The sequence below is a fragment of the Herpailurus yagouaroundi genome, unplaced genomic scaffold, assembly GCF_014898765.1.
Source record: "Herpailurus yagouaroundi ecotype Mexico unplaced genomic scaffold, PumYag 557, whole genome shotgun sequence".
NCBI lineage: Eukaryota > Metazoa > Chordata > Mammalia > Carnivora > Felidae > Herpailurus > Herpailurus yagouaroundi.
This window is the reverse complement of record NW_024412774.1, coordinates 1,072,714-1,095,185: the sequence shown is the minus strand read 5'-3', so window position 1 is coordinate 1,095,185 and position 22,472 is coordinate 1,072,714. Positions and strand designations below refer to the sequence as shown.

General features: G+C 41.7%; 2 protein-coding genes across 3 annotated transcripts in view; both read left to right on the top strand.

The window, feature by feature from the left end:
* The window catches only part of LOC121023457 (zinc finger protein 304-like), a 498,588-nt gene that overhangs the window by 374,324 nt on the left and 101,792 nt on the right, over positions 1-22,472 (top strand). The window lies entirely within an intron of this gene.
* On the top strand, positions 9,420-20,914 carry LOC121023463 (zinc finger protein 211-like). Its single transcript, XM_040465382.1, has 4 exons — positions 9,420-10,269; positions 10,809-10,847; positions 11,453-11,579; positions 18,811-20,914. The coding sequence occupies exons 1-4, from the start codon at positions 10,237-10,239 to the stop codon at positions 20,277-20,279; spliced, it is 1,668 nt and encodes a 555-aa protein (XP_040321316.1). The 5' UTR covers positions 9,420-10,236; the 3' UTR covers positions 20,280-20,914.

Below are 22,472 nucleotides of genomic sequence, written 5' to 3'. Positions count from 1 at the left end.
TCCCAGGTAATACCTTTCTCGGATATTTTGCCACATCTGTTGGCAATCTCTATTATTAAATGTTAATAGTGTGTGGTTCTGTATACACAATTCACAAGTGTTTTCACAGATAATTTCCTCTCCCCTTGCAGACAGTCACAACTGTCACCTGCAATCACAGGTGAAATGATAATCCCTTCCCAGCAAGGAGACGCGATCATGGCCTCCCCAACCTTTATCCTGAGGTTCTGTTCCCGAACAGACATCCACTGTCCTGACCACAGATGCCAGCTGGGGAGGTAGCAATTCTTGGCAGATAAGCAACATTCTTAGAAGTATTTTATATCAGGAAATCCAGAAATAACTATTCTCTGTAGAATATCTCTGCTTTCTGGGGTCAGAGAATACACATTTCTTATATATTTAGGAAAGATGTTTGCTGAGAGAACCAGAAGCCGGCCTCCACTCTTGTCCGCTGGCCCTGGCACTGCTCAACACCCCCTCTCTCGTCCTGGCGATACCCTCTTTGTAATCTTCTCTTCCTTTTCCCTGCCCGCACACCTGGACCCACCAGCTTCGCACCACAGGCAAGTGGGGAGTAGCAACATAAGGAAGGGGACTGCCAGCCACTGAGCAGAGGCCTGGTGCCTGAGTTTCAGGCTGTTGTGTGCATTTCTTATGGTGGCAGAGGATGTTGGGCTGAAGGAAGTCTGTAATAACATGTCTCTGCCTTTCTCTCCTGAGTAGAGGCTGTTCACATGACTCTGCCATTCAGAGGAATGAAAGTCTCACTTGGTCTCCTGTTTATAGGCATTCAAATCACACATAAAAGTAAAATACTGCTAAAGATCGTGATAAGGAACAATCAGGAAGTTTAAAACACCTCCCTCTCAATTACATTTTTAAATACCTTGCCGTTGTCATTGAAGCCTCCAAATTGTGGCATCAATCTCTCTCTTTCTCTTCCCTCTCCTCTCTCTGCCACTCCCACACTTACCTAGTTTAGGAAATTTCTTTTTCCATAAAAAAATTTTGACCGGAGACCTTGATTGACAGCCAAGTTCATCTACCTGCCCTTGAGAACAGGAGGCACTTAACTGAATCCTCCCTGTGTCTCCACAGAACTCCTGTGATCAGGGGAAACTGAGGCATGGTCGCCTGTGAATCACCACAGTTCTTCAGGGGCTGCAGGCTCAATAACCACAGCGATGTGGTCTCTGTGGCTTAAGGAAACGGGTCATTCCATCCCAGGGCGATTGACCTGCATTTTGTGCTTCACATCCATTTTATGATTTCTCTTCAAAATGAGTCCCAGTCTTTCCCCTTCCCCCTGCTCTCATCTCCAGTTCTGTGATATATTTTTGTTACACCTGAGAGTTCATGTCCATGGACCACAGGGGATGAGTGCTGGTGGGGTCAGCACGTCCCCTGCCCGGCACTGACACTTCCATGGGCCCACGAGCATGGTTATGAGGGGACGGTTTCTTCCCCTGAACCACAATGCTCATTGTTCTCTATTATAATTACATTGTTGACAATGTAATCGAAACTACTGAAATATGATTGTGAAAGACAATCCTTTTTTCTAAAGTGCCAAATTAAATGCCTTTTAAGCTAAAAATCATTGGCTGTTAAATGCCATTGAGGTAAAAATGGTTGATAAATCTCTACAAGATTAAATATAGAAATCTATGATTAGTCTATACTCAGATTTTCAACATTTTTATTTTTTAAGTATTTTGTATTATTTATTTATTTTTTAAAATGTTTGTGCATTTATTTTTAAGAGAGAGAGAGAGCACGGGGAAGGGGCAGAGAGAGAAAGAGAGAGAATCTCAAGCAGGCTCTGCAATTTGAGCGCAGAGCCCAACGTGGGGCTCGAACTCATGAACTGTGAGATTATGGTCTGAGCCTAAATCAAGAGTCGAATGCTTAACTGACTGAGCCACCCAGGGGCCCCAGATTTTCAACATTATTAAACATTAAGGCTGTTTTGTTTTGTTTTGTTTTATATTTTGTATTTTATTTTAAGTTTATGTATTTTTGTTGAGACAGAGAGAGTCAGAAAGAGGGAGAGAGAGAATCCCAAGCAGGCTCTGCTCTGTTAGTGCAGAGCCCAGTGTGGGACTCAAATTCACGAACTCTGAGGTCATGACCTGAGCCAAAACCGAGAGTTGGATGCTTAACCGACTAAGCCACACAGGCACCCCAACATTCAGGTGATTTTAAAGGCCTTCCAATTATTTGGTTATTTGTGGTTTTGTTAATTATACCTTATGGTAGAAAAGGTAAAAATGTAAAACTCCTATTGGAGAAATTTGACTCATAATAAAACTCAGACAAGTGAATATATGTCATAATTTAAAATAATAGAATATTATTTTGATTTCATTACATTTGTGATCATTTGTGAGACAAATCTTTTATTAACTTCTACTTTTTCATACATTTGGTTGGCATTTTTTCATCATTTATCCAATTGATTAATATCAATACTGAGTTATTAATAATTTTCTAATTCTACATGTGTACTTACTATATTCTGGTTTAATTTTAATTTTAGTTAAATTTTTAATTCATTTATATGAAATACAATGGCTTCTGATCTGTGCCATATGTGGTCATGATTCTCCCTATCCAAAAATATTAAAAATATACACATAATTATTTGACTTACAGTATTTGGCATTCTTTAATTTAGGATCTTGTCTTTAAAGCTCTCTGATGTGTGAGGTCAATGTTTACCTCTATTTTACCAACCAAACCTCAAATTTTTTAATTGATTTAATGTTATTTTCACAAATAATTAAATTTTAGTTGACCTTATGTGTGTTTGTTTATGTGCGTGCATGAGGGTTTATAATCCTGCTATGTTTTGTTGAACTAACTATAGATTTCTATATCACTGAAAGGTGCTGCTAATACAATTTATCTTTGTGAGAGAAAATTCTCTGCATTGCATAATTTAAACGTACTCATTTTTATTGCCCAAATGCCATGAAATTATTAGAATTTAGATTACTATTTAATGGGTATTGTATAAATAAGATGCATGCTTTATGAATCAGATTGTTTACAGTTTTCAGTTTTCTCTCTCAATCTACAGTGAGTCTCTGCTATTTTAGTTTGATATATTTTTTTTAATGTTTATTTACTTTTGAGAGAGAGGGAGAGCGCGAGCAGGGGAGGAGCAGAGAGAGAGAGACACATAATCTGAAGCAGGCTCCAGGCTCTGAGCTGTCAGCACAGAACCCCACACGGGGCTCTCCAGCCCTCAGACCACAAGATCATGACCTGAGCCGAAGTCAGACACTTAACCGACTGAGCCACCCAGGCACCCCTGGTTGGTTTTTTATGTATATTTATTTATTTTGAGAGAGAGAGAGAGAGCATGAGCAGGAGAGTGGCGCAGAGAGAGAGAGAGAGAGAGAGAGAGAGAGAGAATATCCCATGCAGGCTCCACTGTGTCAGGACAGAGCTGACGTTGGACTCGATCTCATGAACCATGAGATCATGGCCTGAGCCGAAATCAAGAGTCACATGCCCAACCAACTGAGCCACCCAGGCACTGCAGTTTGATCTTAATATATTAAGAATTTTTACTTTTGTCTCATCATTCCACACAATTCTTTAATTTTAGTGCTACTTTGCAAAGTTGTAATTACTCATATTCACAATAATCTCCATTCTTGTTTTAAAGATAATATTCCTGAGATGCCTGGGTGGCTCAGTCAGTTAAGAATCCAAATATTGGTTTCAGCTCAGGTCATGATCTCGCGGTTTGTGAGTTCAAGCCCCCCATTGGGCTCTGCCCTGGCAGCACGGAGCCTGCTTGGGATTCTCTCTCTCTCTCTCTCTCTCTCTCTCTCTCTCTCTCTCTCCCTATGCCCCTCCCCTACTTGTGCTGTCTCTGTCTCTCTCAAAATAAATAAACTTAAAAAAAAGATAATATTCCTGTAGACATGAAATCTGTTGATTTCTGATTTTTTCTAGCGAGTATGTGTATCATAAGCTATGCTATTAAATCTAATAATGTTTTCTATAATTCTATACTTTTTCTGGATTACACAATCATCTCAAATCTTGACATGAACACTTAAAGTTTTCATTTACAGTAACATCATCTCGCAGTTACTCTCATTTCAACATGGAAATATCACAATAAGAAATTAGCAAGTCGGCTTACTGGTAGCTGGCATGCTGATCTGTCCCCAGTCCACTTGAGAATATCACTATATTTCAACATTCAGTACTGAACTATCTGTGCATTTCTGAGAGAAAGAAATGTTCTTCAAGAGGATCTCTCCTTAAATATTGTTAAATTTACTATTTTCTTATTTTCTTTTGTATTTATGCATTTTTATCATTGACTAAAGATGCTTTTATTTGATGTAACACACTGGCCATCCTTAGATCTCCTCCAAAGCAGAGCAGTTTTGTGTGCCACACAGAGAGTTTTCTTTTTTTCTTTTTTTAATGTTTATTTATTTTGAGAGAGAGAGAAAGTGTCAGAGGGGGAGGGGCAGAGAGAAAGGGAGAGAGAGAAAATCCCAAGCAGGTTCTGTGCTCTGAGCGCAAAGCCTGACGCAGGGCTCGATCTCCCAAACCGTGAGGTCATGACCTGAGCCAAAATCAAGAGTTGGTGCTTAACTGACTGAGCCACCCAGGCGCCCCCAGAGTTCCATTAAGGTAGACTTTCCACATTTCAACATTGGGATGTTTTTTGTAACAAGATAGATTCTTCTCTTATTTTGGAAGATGTGGTTATCTAAAAAACATATCTGAATAACTGGCTGAGCTTAGAAGGGCCTGTAAATTAGGCGGGAGTTACTGTCTCCAGATGGCACAGTGCCCATGTCTCTGTATTTCTGAATATGGAACTCACTTGAATCTGTGACTCCAAAATTTAATAAAACACTTACAAATATTTTAAGAATAAAATACTGGAACAAGAAAAACAATGAATTAAAATGTACTGTCTTAGAATGAAACATGAGTGGGAAAAATTCATGAAATTATTGTTGGCAGGAAAAATTTATGAAAGCTACTTTATATAGCTGTTTTATGGTGCAAAATGTCTCTTATACTCAAGAAGAGAAGAGCGTAATAAACCCCATAAAAGAATTATGAGGCTCAAAAATGAAATATTGACTCATAGCCTTCCCATTTAATCTATATCTCACCCATGTTCCTCTGATGGATTATGGAAAATCCCAGGCATGTCATTATACACAATAATAAATAATTATAAATATATCTTTAAAACATGGAATTCATTCCTGAGCAGAATATGTATATGATTTTAACACCTGCAAAAAATAACAATAACATCAAATACACAGTCACATTTCACACTTTCCCAATTTTGTCAAAAGAAATATGTTTTAGGGGCGCCTGGGTGGCGCAGTCGGTTAAGCGTCCGACTTCAGCCAGGTCACAATCACGCGGTCCGGGAGTTGGAGCCCCGCGTCAGGCTCTGGGCTGATGGCTCAGAGCCTGGAGCCTGTTTCTGATTCTGTGTCTCCCTCTCTCTCTGCCCCTCCCCCGTTCATGCTCTGTCTCTCTCTGTCCCAAAAATAAATAAACGTTGAAAAAAATTAAAAAAAAAAATGTTTTAAAGATTTAGACCATTCGAATCAGGATTTCAACTTTGTCCCTGAATGGCATTTACCTGTTTTGTCTTTTAGGCCTCTCTTAATTAATATCTCTCCCTCTTTTATTTTCCTTACTTTTTCATTTTTATGAAGAATATGGATCATCTGTTTAGAATCATTTGCATCATTCTAGCTAATTGTGCCAATTTGATTTTGTCTAACATATTTTCTTAAATTGCCAACAAATGCATAATTAGCTCTAGAGGATAATCAAATTCAGGTTCAGCTTTTCCTCAAGGATACTTGCAGGGCGGTGCAGTGTCCTCATTGTCCACAACTGGGTGCCATTATGACAAGCTGTAACCCCTTCTGTGATGTAAGGATTGATTAACATGTCCATGTGTATAAGCAACTGTCAATATCAATTTCCCACCAGCCTGGCATCCATTGGCTTCAGCTGCTATCTGGTGATCATTCCGCAGATCTATTACCATATTAGAAGAAGGAAAATGTTAATATCCTATTACTACTTCTGCATTTTCATTTTTTTTTTTTAAGTTTTTATTCAAACTCCAGTCAGTTATTATACAATGTAATATTAGTTTCAGGTGTAGGATACAGTGATTCAACACTTCCTATAACACCCGGTGCTCATCACAGTAAGTGCACTCCTTAATCATTTTCATTTAGAATTCTCCACAAAGAATTTTTCCTCATCCTCTCTTTGATTACCCTGGGACAATTCGTACTGAAAGGATAGGAGAAATGATTCGTATTTCCCCTCCCTTTTTTTCCGGCTCACCGAATAACTAGTCAGTTCCTTAACTTTCTCAAAGCTTAACCACTGTGGCTTTCTATCATTAGAAGTAGGTGGATATTTAAAATACTTGCTGTGTTTAAATCTTGTCCAGGTACTTTTCTTCAATGCTTAATGTGTGGGATTTGCTTAATTTGTGTGGAGTGGGATTCTTTTCAAGTTGAATCCCGTGTCATCCTCACCTTAACGTGATTCTGGTCATATGGGAGAATTTCCTTATGTCCTGGTTTGAACAGATGTCCCATCTCAAACAGTTCCTGCCCTAAATCTGGAATTGGCAATTTTTAAATAGACACTAATCTTTTAGTGAGGAACTGCATTTGGAGAACATAGCTTAAGTAACTGGGATGCTAATTACTCAGGAAAGATTACTCATCTGTAGATCTGTTTAATGAAAAGAGATAGAATATCCAAACATGGTTTGAATCAAATATCGGGCCACTTAATGTTTACTCTTCCAAACAAATTTAAAATCACATAATTTTTACCTAAATTACTTTCCTTTTAATTTATTTTCCCTCTTTGATCAAAGCATCAGTTCTTTCTTAAATAATATGCTTACTTATTAATATAAATATGAATATCAATATTTTATTAAAATATGATTATGAGGGGCACCTGGATGGCTCAATCAATTGAGTGTCTGACTTCGGCTCAGGTCATGATCTCATCGTTCATGAGTTCAAGCCCCACATAGGGCATGCTGTTGTCAGCTCAGAGCCTGCTTTGGATCCTTTGTCCCCCTCTCTGTCTGCACCCCCCCCACCACCAAAGTAAATAAATAAACTTAAAAAAATTGTTTTTAATGTTTATTTATTTTTGAGAGAGAAAGACAGAGCATGAGCGGGGGAGGGGCAGAGAGAAGGGAGACACAGAATCTGAAGCAGGCTCCAGGCTCTGAGCTGTCAGCATAGAGCCCGAGGCGGGGCTTGAACTCACAAACTGTGAGATCATGACCTGAGCCAAAGCTGGTCGCTTAATGGACTGAGCCACCAAGGCGCCCCAATAAACTTTTTTTAAAGTGTACTTTTTAATGTACTTGAAGTATTAATATTTTGTTCAGATGGATTATAAATTTATTACACGGTCTGCTTTATGTATCTTGTCTCACATTTGTCATTGAATTTGATTGTTTCAACTTCATTTTGATATAATATGTAAAAGTATTTGTATTCGTCCAAAAGTCAAACCTATAACTAAATTCAGTTATGTCTAGTTTTGATTTATGTCCCTTCATACTATTTCATCTCTGCCCCTCTATATCATCATTCTTATGTTTCTAATTCATTCTTTAAGTTTTAATGCAGTTGTATAAATAATGTGTATAAACTTATTTATATTCTTATTCCTTCACAGTCATCAAAACAATTGTAGAATACTAAAAACCCTCTAACCCACCTGCCCTTTTTCCCTGCAGGTAACTTCAGACATGGTGGAAATGATCTTCATTTGATTTACGGCTCTAAGGAAATATATTGTATGAATGGTTCATTTATTCAAACAGCCTCCTTTACAGGGACATTTAAATTGATTCTACTATAAACCTTAACCACCACACCCATAAGCACATATTCTTAAAATCCATTTAAAGTAAGAAAATGTATTACTGAAAGAGGGGAAATGTGTGTGTTACATAGTAAAACAGTAGATACAGCTGAGCAGAAACATGTTTGTTGTTGTTGTTGTTATTGTTTTATCTTTATCCATTCATTTCTGTCTCAAATTAAAATCAGTATCTTCTGGATATGAAGGTGCTGGACATGCCAACTTGGAGATGGGAATTATCTTCCTCAGACTGGAGCTGGGATGCTGGGAAGTTCTGCCCTCCTTTGCCTTTATAACTTCACTTTGCTCACTGGATACAAGTTGAGACCACAGCTCAGATTGTCAACCAACTAGTCTTAGCCAACAAGACTAAGAGCCAAAGACTGACTCTTTTCTCCAGAAGGATCTCACAGACAATGGCAGCTTTTGGATTGAAATATTTCCTGGATGATGCTGGATGTAAACCTGTGTTCTATTTACAGAGTGTCCAGAGGGGTTTCTCTCAGAATGACCCGCCTTCTGAGTGGCTTTTATTGTCTTTCTTCCATTTTGACTTTAATTGTGAATCCAAAGCAGTGGCTGGTGGACACCTCTGTGCCGACAGCTTTATGTTTCCCAGCATTCAGCCCCTTTGTGCTCATTAGCAGTGACACCCATGTCTCTCTGTTCTTCTTTGACTTCTGCACCAGAAAATTTTTTCCTAATCCAGTTAAACTCTTCTGTTCTGACTTCTGCAAGTGGATCGATTATATCTATCTATATCTATATCTATGTCTATATCTATATCTATATCTATATATCTATATCTATATAATTAGGTGATTATCAGGTACAAAGTATTCTTCTAGAATCAATGATATAATGGTGAACAAGAACAACTTGTTAACTAAGCAAAGCAAGCCTCAGGTTTATGCACAAAGTATGACAACTTGTAGGAATACATAGGAATGCATAAGCACACAGAGGGGTGTATCCATGTGCAAAGAAAATTCTAAAAGGATACCATCCTGCAAACATTGCGTTTCTCCAGGAGGTAGAATTATCATAGACTTTCCACTTTTATTTTATAAATGTACATACAGTAGTGCTCCTTAATAAACAATAGTTAATTTTTTATTTTATGCATTAATAATGTAAATGTGTATTGGGGGAAATGTGCATGTATAAAAGTTTTATGTTTTGTAGATAAAAGTGTTTCTAAAAAAAAAAAAAAAAAAAAAAAGGGGCGCCTGGGTGGCGCAGTCGGTTAAGCGTCCGACTTCAGCCCGGTCACGATCTCGCGGTGCGTGAGTTCGAGCCCCGCGTCCGGCTCTGGACTGATGGCTCAGAGCCAGGAGCCTGTTTCCGATTCTGTGTCTCCCTCTCTCTCTCTGCCCCTCGCCCATTCATGCTCTGTCTCTCTCTGTCCCAAAAATAAATAAACGTTGAAAAAAAATTTAAAAAAAAAAAGTGTTTCTCATTGAGTTGGACACAAGCACTGACTAACAGGAAGAAGGGACCAAGGACCAGAGGCCCAGAGCCCACTAGGATAACCGGCTTCAGAGCTGCCCAGTACCCTTCCTCTATTTTCTCTGTCCTGGTCCTGTGTGTCTTTTTGTTTTTTGTCCCTGACCCAAGCCAGTGAAGCTCACAAAAATGACCTTCCCACCTCAGGCTGCAGGCATGTAAAGAGCAGTAAGATAATGTTTCCTCGCTTCCAGCTACCAGCGATGATCACTAGAGTTGCCTTATCATAGAGTCTGAAATAACGTGGAAACACTTCAGGGATCGGTAGCCCTGACCTTAAAGTGCAGTTCACACTCCCAGGAATTGGCCTGCCACTGTTAAGAAGAAATGAAGTCGCTCCTCGACCTTAGAAGTATGGGGGGGGGGGGTGTCACTTCCCAGAGGCCTCGCGACGCTGCTCGACCCCTTCTCCGAGACTTTCTGGGGTTCGGCAACCCCTGCCGTTGGGACTACATTACCCTGAAAACTCTGCTTTGAACGGCAGGGGCAATAACCCAATGAAAATCCAGAAAAGGGACACTTCCGGAAGGGCGTATCGCCTTAAGGCGGGGCTTCCGCCTTTTCCGTGGCGGTCGTTTTAGCGGTTCTGGGGTCTCCGGGCTCGGTCGGAAGGTGCGGAACACCGGCTTGGGACCCGGGCGACCGACACAGGAGGCACGAGAGGAGGCTTCGTCCCCGCTGTACGGAGGCTGGTCTGGGGTCGGGGACTTCGCTGCCTGCGAGCCCGGCCTGGACACTGCGGAGTCCGTGACCGTCCGGGTCGCTCAGCTGTCATCTCTTCTCCCACAGAGTCCGATGGCGGCGGCCGCGCGCAGGGACCCGGCTGAGGTAAACGCGCGGCCCCCGACCCTCCCCCCCCCCCCCCCCCAGACCCTCCAGGCCCGAGCGCGGGGCTCCTGGTCGCGTCCCTGCGGCCCGGGTCCCCGCGTCCGGGCGGGGGAGGCGCTCGCGGGCGGGGGCCCCGTGTCTGAGCGCCGGCGTGACGGGGTGCGGGAGCGGGCTGCCGGGGAAGGGCTGCAGGGGGTTTGAACGGAAACACCCGGAAACCTGGGGTCCATCCTGCTGCCGCAGGAGACGGTTTGGGTTGAGTGGCGGGCTGTGGGGTTGAAGCTCCTTTCCTAGAGCCCTGAGAGCAATGGAGAATCGCGAGGAAAAGAGAGACGTGGGTTCGAGATGTTCTCCAACGTCTGCTCAGTAGAACGGGTTGTAGGGGGCGAGGAGGGCACTGAGGCAGAGGGAGGTCTTTTTCCGAGGACACACAGCCGGCGAGAGCCGGCCCAGAAGCCGACCAGTCAGCCCGGGATAGAAAGCCCCCCCCTGGAAAATCGCCAGGGTTCCGTCCCTCAAAGACTCGCCTCTTCCCATAGGTTTCCGTGGTTGCAGAACTGCTTTGGGAGCCTCCACAGGTAAGTGCAGGTGTATCAGCCCCTCACTGGCCCTGCCGCACATTTGGTCCAGATTTGTGGTGTCCTGTGACTCTTCACCTGCCATTCCCCCAGCCCTTGGGTTGGGGACCCTGAAGAATTCTAGCTCAGGGTGGCGCCTAGGCCGGGGTTTATATGGTGAGATTCCCATACGGGGCCATCCAAGGAAAGAGATGCGGAAGCTCATTAGAAACAGGTGTCATGATGTGGAACTGCTTGGAGGTGAGGCTCGGGGAATTAGGCTCCTCCTTTCTTTCTGGTGAGAGCCAAGCGTGGCAGGCCGCCAGTCAAGCTTGGAATGACTGCCTGCGAAGTTAGACATCTATCTGGAGGAGATGGAAGGTCTGGCGTCTAATCTAGGTCCTAACACACTCCAGCTTAACACACTTGCAGAGTGGGGCGCAGAGTGAACACAGTGATTAGTGGGAGTATAAGGAAGAAGCAGACAGCAGTGATCCCAGAGTCTGGTATCTCGTCTCATTGTGGATCTTGGGAGGAGGGTGAACATGGGATAAATGTGTTGGGATGGAGATTACGGGTCTGCAGGAGTGAGGCCGTTTGTGGTTCATCTGTCTCTATCTTGGCAGGGAAGTGTTACTTTTGAGGACGTGGCCCTATATTTCTCCTGGGAGGAGTGGGATCTCCTGGATGAGGATCAGAGATGCCTGTACCACGATGTGATGCTGGAGAACTTTGCGCTCACATCCTCACTAGGTAAGGCCCTCACACCCACCCCTGTGCCGTAGGCGGGGCCCTGCCTTTCTCCCTTCCAAGCACAGCTTGGTCTCGCATCTGAATGATGGGTACTGGGCCTTCCCGATTCCCTGGCTGGGTGCTGTGGTTACTAGAGCTGGACTGAGTGCATACCCATTTCTCTTCCTTTATTGCCCCAATACCTGCTGCTTTAAACCCTCACAGGGAAGGATTCAGGATCAGTAGTTTTGATGGTAGCCTCATGGATCTTCCCCACTGAATGGTCTAGAATGGTCTTGTCCTCCTTGTGGAAAATCGGTTGACCATATGTGCAAGAGTTTATTTCTGGAGTGTTTATTCCATTGGACTGTATTTGTCTTTATGCCAGTATCACACTGTTTTGACTACTGTAGCTTTGCAGTAAAATTTTAATTAAGAAGTATGACTCTGCCAGCTTTAGTCTTTTTTAAGATTGTTTTGGCTGTTTGGTGTCCTTGAGAGTTTTTTTTCTTTTTTGTTTATTTTGAAAAGTTTTTATTTATTTATTTGAGAGAGAGAGAGTTAGGGTGTGAGTGGGGGAGGGGCAGAGAGAGGGGGAGAGAGAATCCCAAGTAAGCTCCATGCTGTCAGCACAGAGTCCCGTGCCGGGCTCAAAGTCACAAACTGTGAGATCATGACCTGAGCTGAAATCAAGAGTCAGAAACTTAACTGAGCCACCCAGGCATCGCTCCATGTGAATTTTTCCATTACTACAAAAAAAATTGGAATTTTGATAGAGATTGCATTGACTCTGTAGATGGTTTTGAGTAGTATTTGACATCTTAACAGTATTAAATCTTTAATCCATAAATATGGATGTATTCCCATTTATTAATATTTTCTTCAATTTCTTTTACCAGTGTTTTGTACTTTATTGTGTTCAAATTTTTTACTTCCTTGGTTTAGTTAATTTCTAAGTATGTTATTCTTTTGATACTATTATAAGTGGAATTGTTTTTAGTATCCTTTTTAGATTGTTTATTGTAGTGTATAGAAATGCAGCTGGATTTTTTTATGTTCTATTTGTGTCCTGTTGTTTTGTTGAATTCATTTATTCTGAACATTTTTTAAACCTTTAGGCCTAGTTTTCTGTGTATCATGTACTCATAAGCAAAGATAATTTTACTTCTTCCTTTCCTTTTGGATGACTTTCCTCTTTTTTTTCCCCTTCTGTCTAGAACTTCCAATACCATTTTGTATAATTTTCTTCTTCCTGATCTTGGAGGAAAAGCGTTCACCATATTAGCCATGGGTTTTAATCTTTTTCTTTTATTATGGTAAGGTAGTTTTCTTCTGTTCTTAGTTTGCTGACTGTTTGCATCATCAAAGGGTGTTAAAATTTTGATAGATGCTTTTTGTGCATCAGTTGAGATGATCATATAATTTTTTCCTCATTCTGTAATAGGATGTATTTTAATGATTAATTTTCGTATGTTGAACCATCCTTGCATTCTAGAAATAAGTCCCAGTAGTTTGTGGTGTATAATCCTTTCCTGTGCTGCTGAATTCAGTTTGCTAGTATTTTGTTAATGATTTTTTTTGCATTGATGAATCAATTATATTGGTCTGTAGTTTCCTTGTAGTGACTTTGTCTGTTTTTGATAAAGATAGGTGTTATTTCTTCATTAAGTGTGGTTGGTAGAACTCACCAGTGAAGCCATCAAGTCCAGGACTTTTCTTTGTTAGGAGGTTTTTGCTTAGTGATTCAGTCTCCTTACTAGTACTCTTTTATAATCTATTTTATTCCTGTTGAACTGGTAATAATGTCCCCATGATAATTTTTTATTTTACTATTTTCAGTCTTCCTTTTTTTTTTCTTTCTTTTTTGCCATTCTAGGGTAAAGTTTGTCAACTTTTAAAGATTTTATTTATTTAGTTAGTTATTTTTTTTAAGTTTATTTATTTATTTTGAGAGAGAGAGTGGGGGAGGGGTGGAGAGCAAGGGAGAGAAAAATCCCAAGCAGGTTTCTTGTTATCAGTACAGAGCCCAATGCGGGGCTTGATCTCATGAACTATGAGATCAGGACCTGAGCCAAAATCAAGAGTCAGATGCTTAACCAACTGACCCACCCAGGCGCCCCTTAGATTTTATTTTTAAGTAATCTCTAAACCGAGCATGGAGCTCAAACTCACAACCCTGAGGTCAAGAGTCACTTGCTCCACCTGAGCCAGCCACGTGCCCCATTTGTCAATTTTGATAGCATTTTGAAAGAACCAGCTTTCAGTTTTGTCATTTTTTTTTTCTTTCATGTGTTTCTTATCTCTATTTATCTCAGCTCTAATCTTTATTATTTTTTTTCTGCTAGCATTGGGTTTCTTTGCTCTTTTTGTAGATCTTTAAGTTGTAAAGTTAGGCTGTTGATTTGAGATCTTTTTTTTTTTAAGTGTATTTTTTTGAGAGAGAGAGCATGTGAGCTAGTGGGGGAGGGGCAGAGAGAGAAGGAGAGAGAGAGACAGAGTCAGAAGCAGGCTCCAGGCTCCGAGTTGTCAGCACAGAACGTGACACAGGGCTTGAACCCACAAGCTGTGAGATCACGACCTGAGCCAAAGTAGGATGCTTAACCAACTGAGCCACCCAGGTGCCCCTTTCTGCTTTTTTAATATAAGTGTTTGTAGCTATAAATTTCCCTCTTAGTGCTGCTTTTGCTGCTTCACATTAATTTTTGCTAATACTGTGTTTCCATTTTCATTTGTCTCTGCATATTTTCTGATTTCCCTTGTGATTCTTCTTTGACCCATTGGTTGTTTAAAAATGATTTAATTTCCATAGGTTAGTGAATTTTCCAGTTTTACTTCAGTTTTTGATTTCTAACTTTATCCCATTGTGGTTAAAAAGATGCTTTGTGTGATTTCTGTCTTTTTAAATCCAATGACACTTAATTTGCAGCTGAGCATATGGTTTATCCTGGAAAATGCCCCCTGTGCAGTTGAGAAGAATGTATATTCTATTGCTCTTGGGTAGTGCATTCTGTATATTCTGCTAGATCTAGTTGGTTTATGGTGTTGTTCACGTCCTCTATCTCCTTACTTCTGTGTGTTTATTCTGTATTATCGAGAGTGGGCATTAATGTCTCCAACTATTATTTTAGAACTGTCTATTTCTCTTGTCAAGTGTAAGTTTTTGCTTCATAGGTTTTGATGGTCTGTAATTTAGCAGAGATCTTTATTTGGTCATAGGTACATAAATGTTTATAATTGTTACATATTTGTGTTTTATTTTCTTTAAAAAAATTTTTTTAATGTTTACTTACTTTTGAGAGAGAGAAAGAGACAGAGGTGTGAGCGGGGGAGGGGCAGAGAGAGGGAGACAGAATCCGGAGCAGGCTTCGTGCTCTGTGCTGCATCTCAGCAGGCAGCAGCTCTGTGCTGACACGTGGCTCGAACTCACAGACCGTGAGATCATGACCTGAGCCGAAGTCAGACGCTTAACCAACTGAACCACCCAGGAGCCCCTATCATATTTTCTTACGTATTGAATCTTTTATTAATACAGTGTCTTTCTTTGTCTGATAACCATTTTCGATGTAAAGTCTCTATTTCTGGTATTGGTATAGCCACCCCTACTGTCTTTGGATTACTGTTCACATGGAATGTGTTTTTCCAAGGTTTCACTTTCAACTTTTATTCATGTCTTTGGGTGTAAAGTGGGTGTCTTACGAGCAGCATATTGTTGGATCATGTTCTTATCCATTCTACCAATTTTGTCTTTTGTTTGCAGAGTGTAATCTATTTAGATTTATAGTAATTACTGATGAGGAGGGACCTCTGTCATTCTGCTGTTTGTTTTCTGTATGCCTTATAGCTTTTTTGTCCCTCATTTCCTGCATTACTTACTCTCTTTTCTGTTCGGATGATATTTTTGTAGTGAAATATTTTAATTTGGGTGTTGTGTGTGTGTGTGTGTGTGTGTGTACTTTCTGGACCTCTCTCTCTCTCTCTTTTAGTTAACCATGGGGTTATATCTAATGTGCTAAAATTATAACACAGAGTATGAATTTATGTCAGCTTAGCTTCAATCATATTTTTAAAAATTCTTCTATACAGATTTGTCCCTGGTAGTTGTTGATGTCACAGAATTACATCTTTATATGTTGTATGTCCAAAAATTTAGACCAGTAATTATTATGTATGGATTAATCTCTTAAATGTTAAGTTACAACACAATTAGCTTTTGTAATTGTCTGTATTTAATTTAACAGAGATCTTGATTTGGTCAGATGGCTTTGAGTTACCATCTAGTGTCCTTTCATTTCAACCTGAAGGACCACCTCTAGCATTTCTTGCAGGACACATCTAGTAGTAAAGAACTCCCTTGGCTTTTATGTATCTGCAAGGTCTCAATTACTGTGTCATTTTTGGAGGATGTTTTGCTGGTTATAGAATTCTGGTTGACCACTTTTTATTTCAACACTTGAATATAGCAACCCACTGCCTCTGGCCTCAGTGGATTCTGATTAGAAATTTGATCATCTTATTGGCGATCCCTTGTATGTGATAATCACTTCTGTATTGCTGCTTTTAAGATTCTCTCTTTGCCTTTGGCTTTTGACACTTTGTTTGTAATGAGCCAAGTGTGAGCCTTAGAGTTTATCCTGGTTGGAGTTCACTGAGCCTCTCAGATGTTAATATTTGTCTCTTCCATCAGATTTGGGAAGTTTTCAGGGATTATTTCTTCAAATAAGCTCTGTGTCCTTTCGTTTCTCTCTTTTTCTTCTAGACTAATGCATTGCATATATTGGTTTAGTGATGGCATCCCACAGGTTCTTTTGTTCTGTTCACTCCTGGTCGATGCTTTTTCTTTCTTTTCCTCAGATTCACTATCTTCAGGTTCACTGATTGTTTCTTCTGCCTACTCAGAGCTGCTTTTGTATCCCTCTAGTGACTTCTTTCATTCAGTTATTCTACTTTTAAGTCCCAGAATATCTTTTTGATTGTTTTTTATGTTCCCTATCTCTATTAATATTTCTGTTTTGGTCATGCAACATTTTCTTGACGTTGTCCACATTTTTTTTTTTTTTTTTAGCTCTTTGAGCATCTTTTAGACAGTTGTTTTGAAGTCTTTGTCTAATTGCGGCACCTGGGTGGCTCAGTCAGTTAAGCATCCGACTTTGGCTCAGGTCATGATCTTGTGGTTTGTGGGCTCAAGCTCTGTGTCAGGCACTGTGCTGACAGTTCAGAGCCTGGAGCCTGCTTTGGATTCTGTGTCTCCATCTTTCTCTGCCTTTCCCCTGCTTGTGTGTGCTTGCTCTCTCTCTCTCTCTCTCTCTCTGTCAAAAGTAAATAATAAAAACATCAAAAAAAATTAAAGTCTTTGTCTAATAAGTACACAATGTGGTCTTTCTCAAGGACAATTTCTCTTGAATTTTTTTTCCTTTAGAATGTGCTAAACTTTCCTGTTGCTTTGTATGTCATGTGATTTGTTATTGTTGTTAAAAACTGGACATTTGGAGGTTGCTTTTTGTTTGTTTAATGGTTGTGGGGTGCTGTGCTGGAGATCAGTCTGAGGTATAAACTTAAGGTCTTCTCTGTTTTTTTCTGAGACTGTGCCTTTCCCTGGGCATGTATGATGATTTTCTGTATTCCCCCATATATGTGATTGATTTTGAACATCCTAGTCCATGAATTTTTGCTTCCCAAAAGGGGAATAAGAGAAACATGATGAAGGGAGGGGAGTAGAGGGGATAGATGTCTGTCCTTTAAATCCCCTGTAAAATCATTTTAGCCAGTGAGGGAGAGGCTTTGCAACAATGGCTGCCCATCTGTCGTCGCACCTCCAGTCATTAGAAGCAGTTTGGGCACAGATCTGTGGTGCCTGGAGGAAGGGGTCCCTATTGCCCACCCTGGCTTTAGCAAGCTGCTGCAGAATATGTGTATGGCTGCCCGCTCTGGGGCTCAGAGCTGGAGGAGTTGGGAGGTGGATAACCTATACAGTGCTAAGAGCTGAGATTGAGCAATTAAAGCAACTTAGCATATTGTAAGCCTTCACTAGACTCTAGAGTTGCAATATAGTTATATCAGATTGATTCTGTCAGTGCCTTTGTGGTCCAGTGAAGAGACAGGTTCCTGGTGCTTGTTGTCCCACCATCTTCCCTCTAGCTGGGCCTGCAGGTACTTTTTGTAGTATCTTTCCTGTGACCGGTTGTGTGCCGAGTTGTTCCAGGCCACTATTGGCCACTGACCCGTCCTGTCTTTCCCTTAGGATTTGGATCTTCCAGGTCTCTTGCTGGGCTCTTCCAGGTCTCTTACTCAGCGGGGGCTAGGGGAGGAGTCCTCTGTGCTTCCCAGGATGGACATAGCTCCAGTCTCCATGAGATGGGCCCAGAGAGGGCCTGACTCAGTTGAATGACAGCTGGGGGAGAGTGTGATATCAGAGCTGTGTTCAGATGACACCAGGAACCTATCATATTTGACTTGTGTTTTGGTGCCATTGCTGGTGGCCACAACTCACTTCCATCTTACCATCTCCATTCTTGACCTTCGCTGATGTCATTTTTAAAAATGTTTTATTTATTTTTGAGAGCGAGAGAGACAGAGTGCGAGTGGGGGAGGGGCAGAGAGAGAGGGAGACACAGAATCCAAAGCAGACTCCAGGGTCCCAGCTGTCAGCATAGAGCCCGACGTGGGGCTCGAACTCACGAGCTGTGAGATCATGACCTGAACTGAAGTCAGACTGACTGAGCCACCCAGGCGCCCCTGCTGATGTCATTTTTATTCTTTCTTCAGTCCTGGACTAATGCCTACTTCTCTGGACCTTTTTTCTCACTCATTCTTCACACTCCTCTCTCCACAGTGCTTTCCAGCATTGTCGTATTCTAAAGTATGCACATATCTTTTAATAATTCTTGAAAACCAGTTACTTTCTTACAGTCATATTTTCCTACATATGGACATAGACCTCTGCACAGCATCACGTGTCCCCAGTAGATGTAATCCAGCTAAAAGACATTGACAGTAGAACAAGTTGTAGAACGTGTTTCACCCCTGGCCCAACCCTTTCCTTATATGCTGTGCCTAGTGAGGCCTTCCCAATTCTGCGACCTTGGCATTCCAGTAGTGCAAAGCAGCTGTGTCCAAAACCTAATCCCAACTTCCTTTGCCTGAAAAGAGTTCTATATTCTGGTTCTTTAGTGTGTCAGATGTACCTTTGTGATGGGTCTTCCTCCTTCCCAGTAATGTCAACTTGTACTTCATCAGAACACTTCTGTGCTTTCAGGTTGTGGGCACGGAGTGGACGATGAGGATGTACCTTTGGAAGAGAGCATTTCTGTAGGAGTGTCACAGATCAGGACTCTTGAGGCAGATTCATCTCCCCAGAAGGCCCAGCCCTTTGAGATGCACGGTCCGATCTTGAGAAACATTCTGCGCTTGGCTGAGCACCAGGAAACTTATCCTGGGGAAAAACCATATACATGTGGGAAACAATTCTATTTAGCTGCCAACCTTCAACAGTACGAGGGGCAGCACACTAGAGAGGTTCCCTTCAGAAGTTATGTGGACAGAGCCTCGTTTATAAAGAGCTGTACAGTCCATGTGTCAGAGAAGCCCCTTACCTGTGAGGAGACAGGGAAGGACTTCTTAACCAGCATGGGATTTCTCCAACAACAGGTCACTCACACTGGGGAGAAGCTCAACAATGAGTGCGAGGCTATCTTTCACAATGGAAAAAGTCGTCACCACTGTGGAGAATGCAAGAAAGCCTTCAGCTGCACAGACACACTTGCTCAGGATCAGAGAGTCCTCACTAGAGAAGGGCTTTATGAATGTGGCAAATGTGGAAAAGCCTGTACCCGAAGATGTAACCTCATCCAGCACCAGAAAGTCCACACTGGAGAAAGACCTTATGAATGCAGTGAATGTGGGAAATTCTTTACCTACTACTCCAGTTTCATTATACATCGGAGGGTTCACACCGGAGAAAGGCCCTATGAGTGCAGTGAATGTGGGAAATCCTTTAGCCAAAGCTACAGCCTCAATAGCCATAGGAAAGTTCACACTGGAGAGAAACCTTATGAGTGCAGGGAATGTGGAAAATCCTTCAGTCAAAGGTCCAACCTCATTCAACATCAGAGAGTTCACACTGGAGAAAGGCCTTATGAGTGCAGTGAATGTGGGAAGTCCTTTAGCCAAAACTTCAGTCTCATTTACCACAGGAGAGTTCACACTGGAGAAAGGCCTCATCAGTGCGGCGAATGTGGGAAATCCTTTAGCCGAAGCTCCAGCCTCATTCACCACAGAAGACTTCACACTGGAGAAAGGCCTTATGAGTGCACTAAATGTGGGAAATCCTTTAAGCAAAGTTCCAGCTTCAGTTCACATCGGAAAGTCCACACAGGAGAAAGGCCTTATGAGTGTGGGGAATGTGGAAAATCTTTTAGCCATAGCTCCAACCTCAAGAACCACTGGAGAGTTCACACTGGAGAAAGGCCTATTGAGTGCAGTGAATGTGGAAAGTCCTTTAGCTGTAAATCTAACCTTGTCAAACACCTGAGAGTTCACACTGGAGAAAGGCCTTATGAGTGTGGGGAATGCGGAAAATCCTTTAGCCAAAGCTCCAGCCTCATTCAACACCGGAGAGTTCACACTGGCAAGAGGCCTACTGAGTGCAGAGAATGTGGGAAATCCTTTAGCTCCAAATCTGACTTCATTCAACACCAGAGATTCCATACTAGAGAAAGGCCTTAGGTGTACAGGGACATGTGGTTTCCTTTTAGATAATTACACTGGAAGAGGGAAGTTGTGAAGAAGCCATCTGGCAAATTTAAGCCTATATGTCTGAAAATTCATAGTGGGGAGATCCAAGTATGTGAGAATCTATAAGGAGCTGTGTTACACCTTCTAACCTGTTCAGGGCTTTTGCCAGATTTATGTCACTGCCGGTTTCTGTGGGAGAGTTTTGTCCTCTCTACCACTCAGCAGGTTCACACAGTGTGATCAGTTACCACCACAGCGTGCTCAGGGAAGCTCCCCCCTTTGCTGGAGGAAATCATGATTAGTCTTAGCCCTTATAGGGTCTTCATTCTCTTCTCTTGTAGAAGTTAGGGCATGGCCCTGACCCAGTTTGGGCCCAGTGGACCCAATCTGAGTTCTGCCAGTAACTTGCCGAGAAGGACTGCATTTTCAATGTGTTAGTTTTGTGTGACACTCACCTTGGATTTTCCTATCTTCCAAGTCACCAACCTGGGAATTCCCTGCCTCTTACTGCTTTGGATTTTGCAATAATGACATTATTGCTGGGGCGCCTGGGTGGCTCAGTTGGTTAAGTGTCCGACTTCGACTCAGGTCATGATCTCGCGGTTTGTGAGTTCGAGCCCCACATCAGGCTCTGTGCTGACAGTTCAGAGCCTGGAGCCTGCTTCGGATTCTGTGTCTCCCTCTCTCTCTGCCCTTTCCCTGCTCATGCTCTGTCTCTCTTATGTCTCAAAACTAAATAAAACATTTAAAAAAAAAAGACACTATTGCTTAAGCCACCTTTGATCTTGGGGTTCTATGCACTGTGTGAGGTAATTTGAAAACACCTGGCTCTGCCAGCATTAAGGAGTGAACCGCTTTCATGGGGTTCCCAGTACTTTGTGTGCCTCAGAGATGACAGTTTGATGAAAGAATATAGCTCTCTTTCCAGCTTTGGCCTAATTTATGCTGTTGCCCAAGGTCTCCTAGGAAAGACTGCAAGGCCTTGTCTTAATTTGGGGACTGGGTATCGGGATTTTTTGGTGGGCTCAGAACAGTGAAGAGTCAGGAAGTTCACAGCATCCAGTGCTTCTGAGAACAACATGAATTGTTTTTCTTTTTCACGGTGGATGTCCCATAATGCTCAGTGTTGATGGAATTCTCTGCCCCAGTCCTACAAAGGATCCATGTGCCCTGATACCCAGAATTCACTAGGCTAGTGTCATGGTAAGAATACAGGGCCCTGGGGCAACTGTAATTGGTACAGAAACACTGCAGTGGAGGGGACTGCAGCTAAGTAGACAGGACATGCCCCTTCTAAAATTGTATCAGAATGCTCCGATGACTGTGAATCTGCAGTGTTAGTGTGCACAAATCCTCAGGACCTCCAGGTACATGCATCTTTGCAGCTGAGGTCTTTGTCAAAGAAAATCTGTTGGTTTTGTGGATTCCCATAGGTGTTCTGGTACGTTCACCTAAAGGCCATTTCTACGCAGGTAGGAAAATAGGCATACAGAGAAAGGAGATCCCTTAATCTGTTGATGTGGCTCTGTCACTGAGCCAGCATTCTTGTTGACTCAGGTGGAATAGATTTAACTGCTCATAAATATTTGCTACCGCTAAAGGCAAGTCTGCTTTTCCAAGGTCATCAGGCAAGAGATAGAGTCAACATAGGGCCGCCAAACCTAATTTTATGAAAAAAGTGGAAGATCTAAGGGTGGTTTTTTTTTTTTTAACTCTTTTGTAGAACTTTATTCAGGTATAGTTGACATGCAATATATTGCACCTATTTGAGGTGTACAGTTAAGTTTTGACATACGCATAAACCCACAGAACCTCATCATAATCATAATGAACATGTCCATCACCCCTAATGTACCTCATGTTTCTGATCTGTCTTTCCCCTGTCCAGGCAACCACTGACTTCCCTTCATTTATAATAAATTAGTTTGTATTTTCTAGGATTTTCTATTATCTGAGTCATAAAATGTTTTTTTTCGTTTGATTTATGATTTGTAATTATTTTGAGATTCTTCAGTGATGTTTATATAAGTATTTCACTCTTTTTATTGCTGTGTAACATCTTTTCTATGGATATACCATTTGTTTATCCATTCATCTTTCAGGAGTCTTTTAGGTACCTCGTTTTAGCTATTGAAAATAAAACTGCTGGCACATTTGTATGTCTGTATGTATTTTTCACTTCTC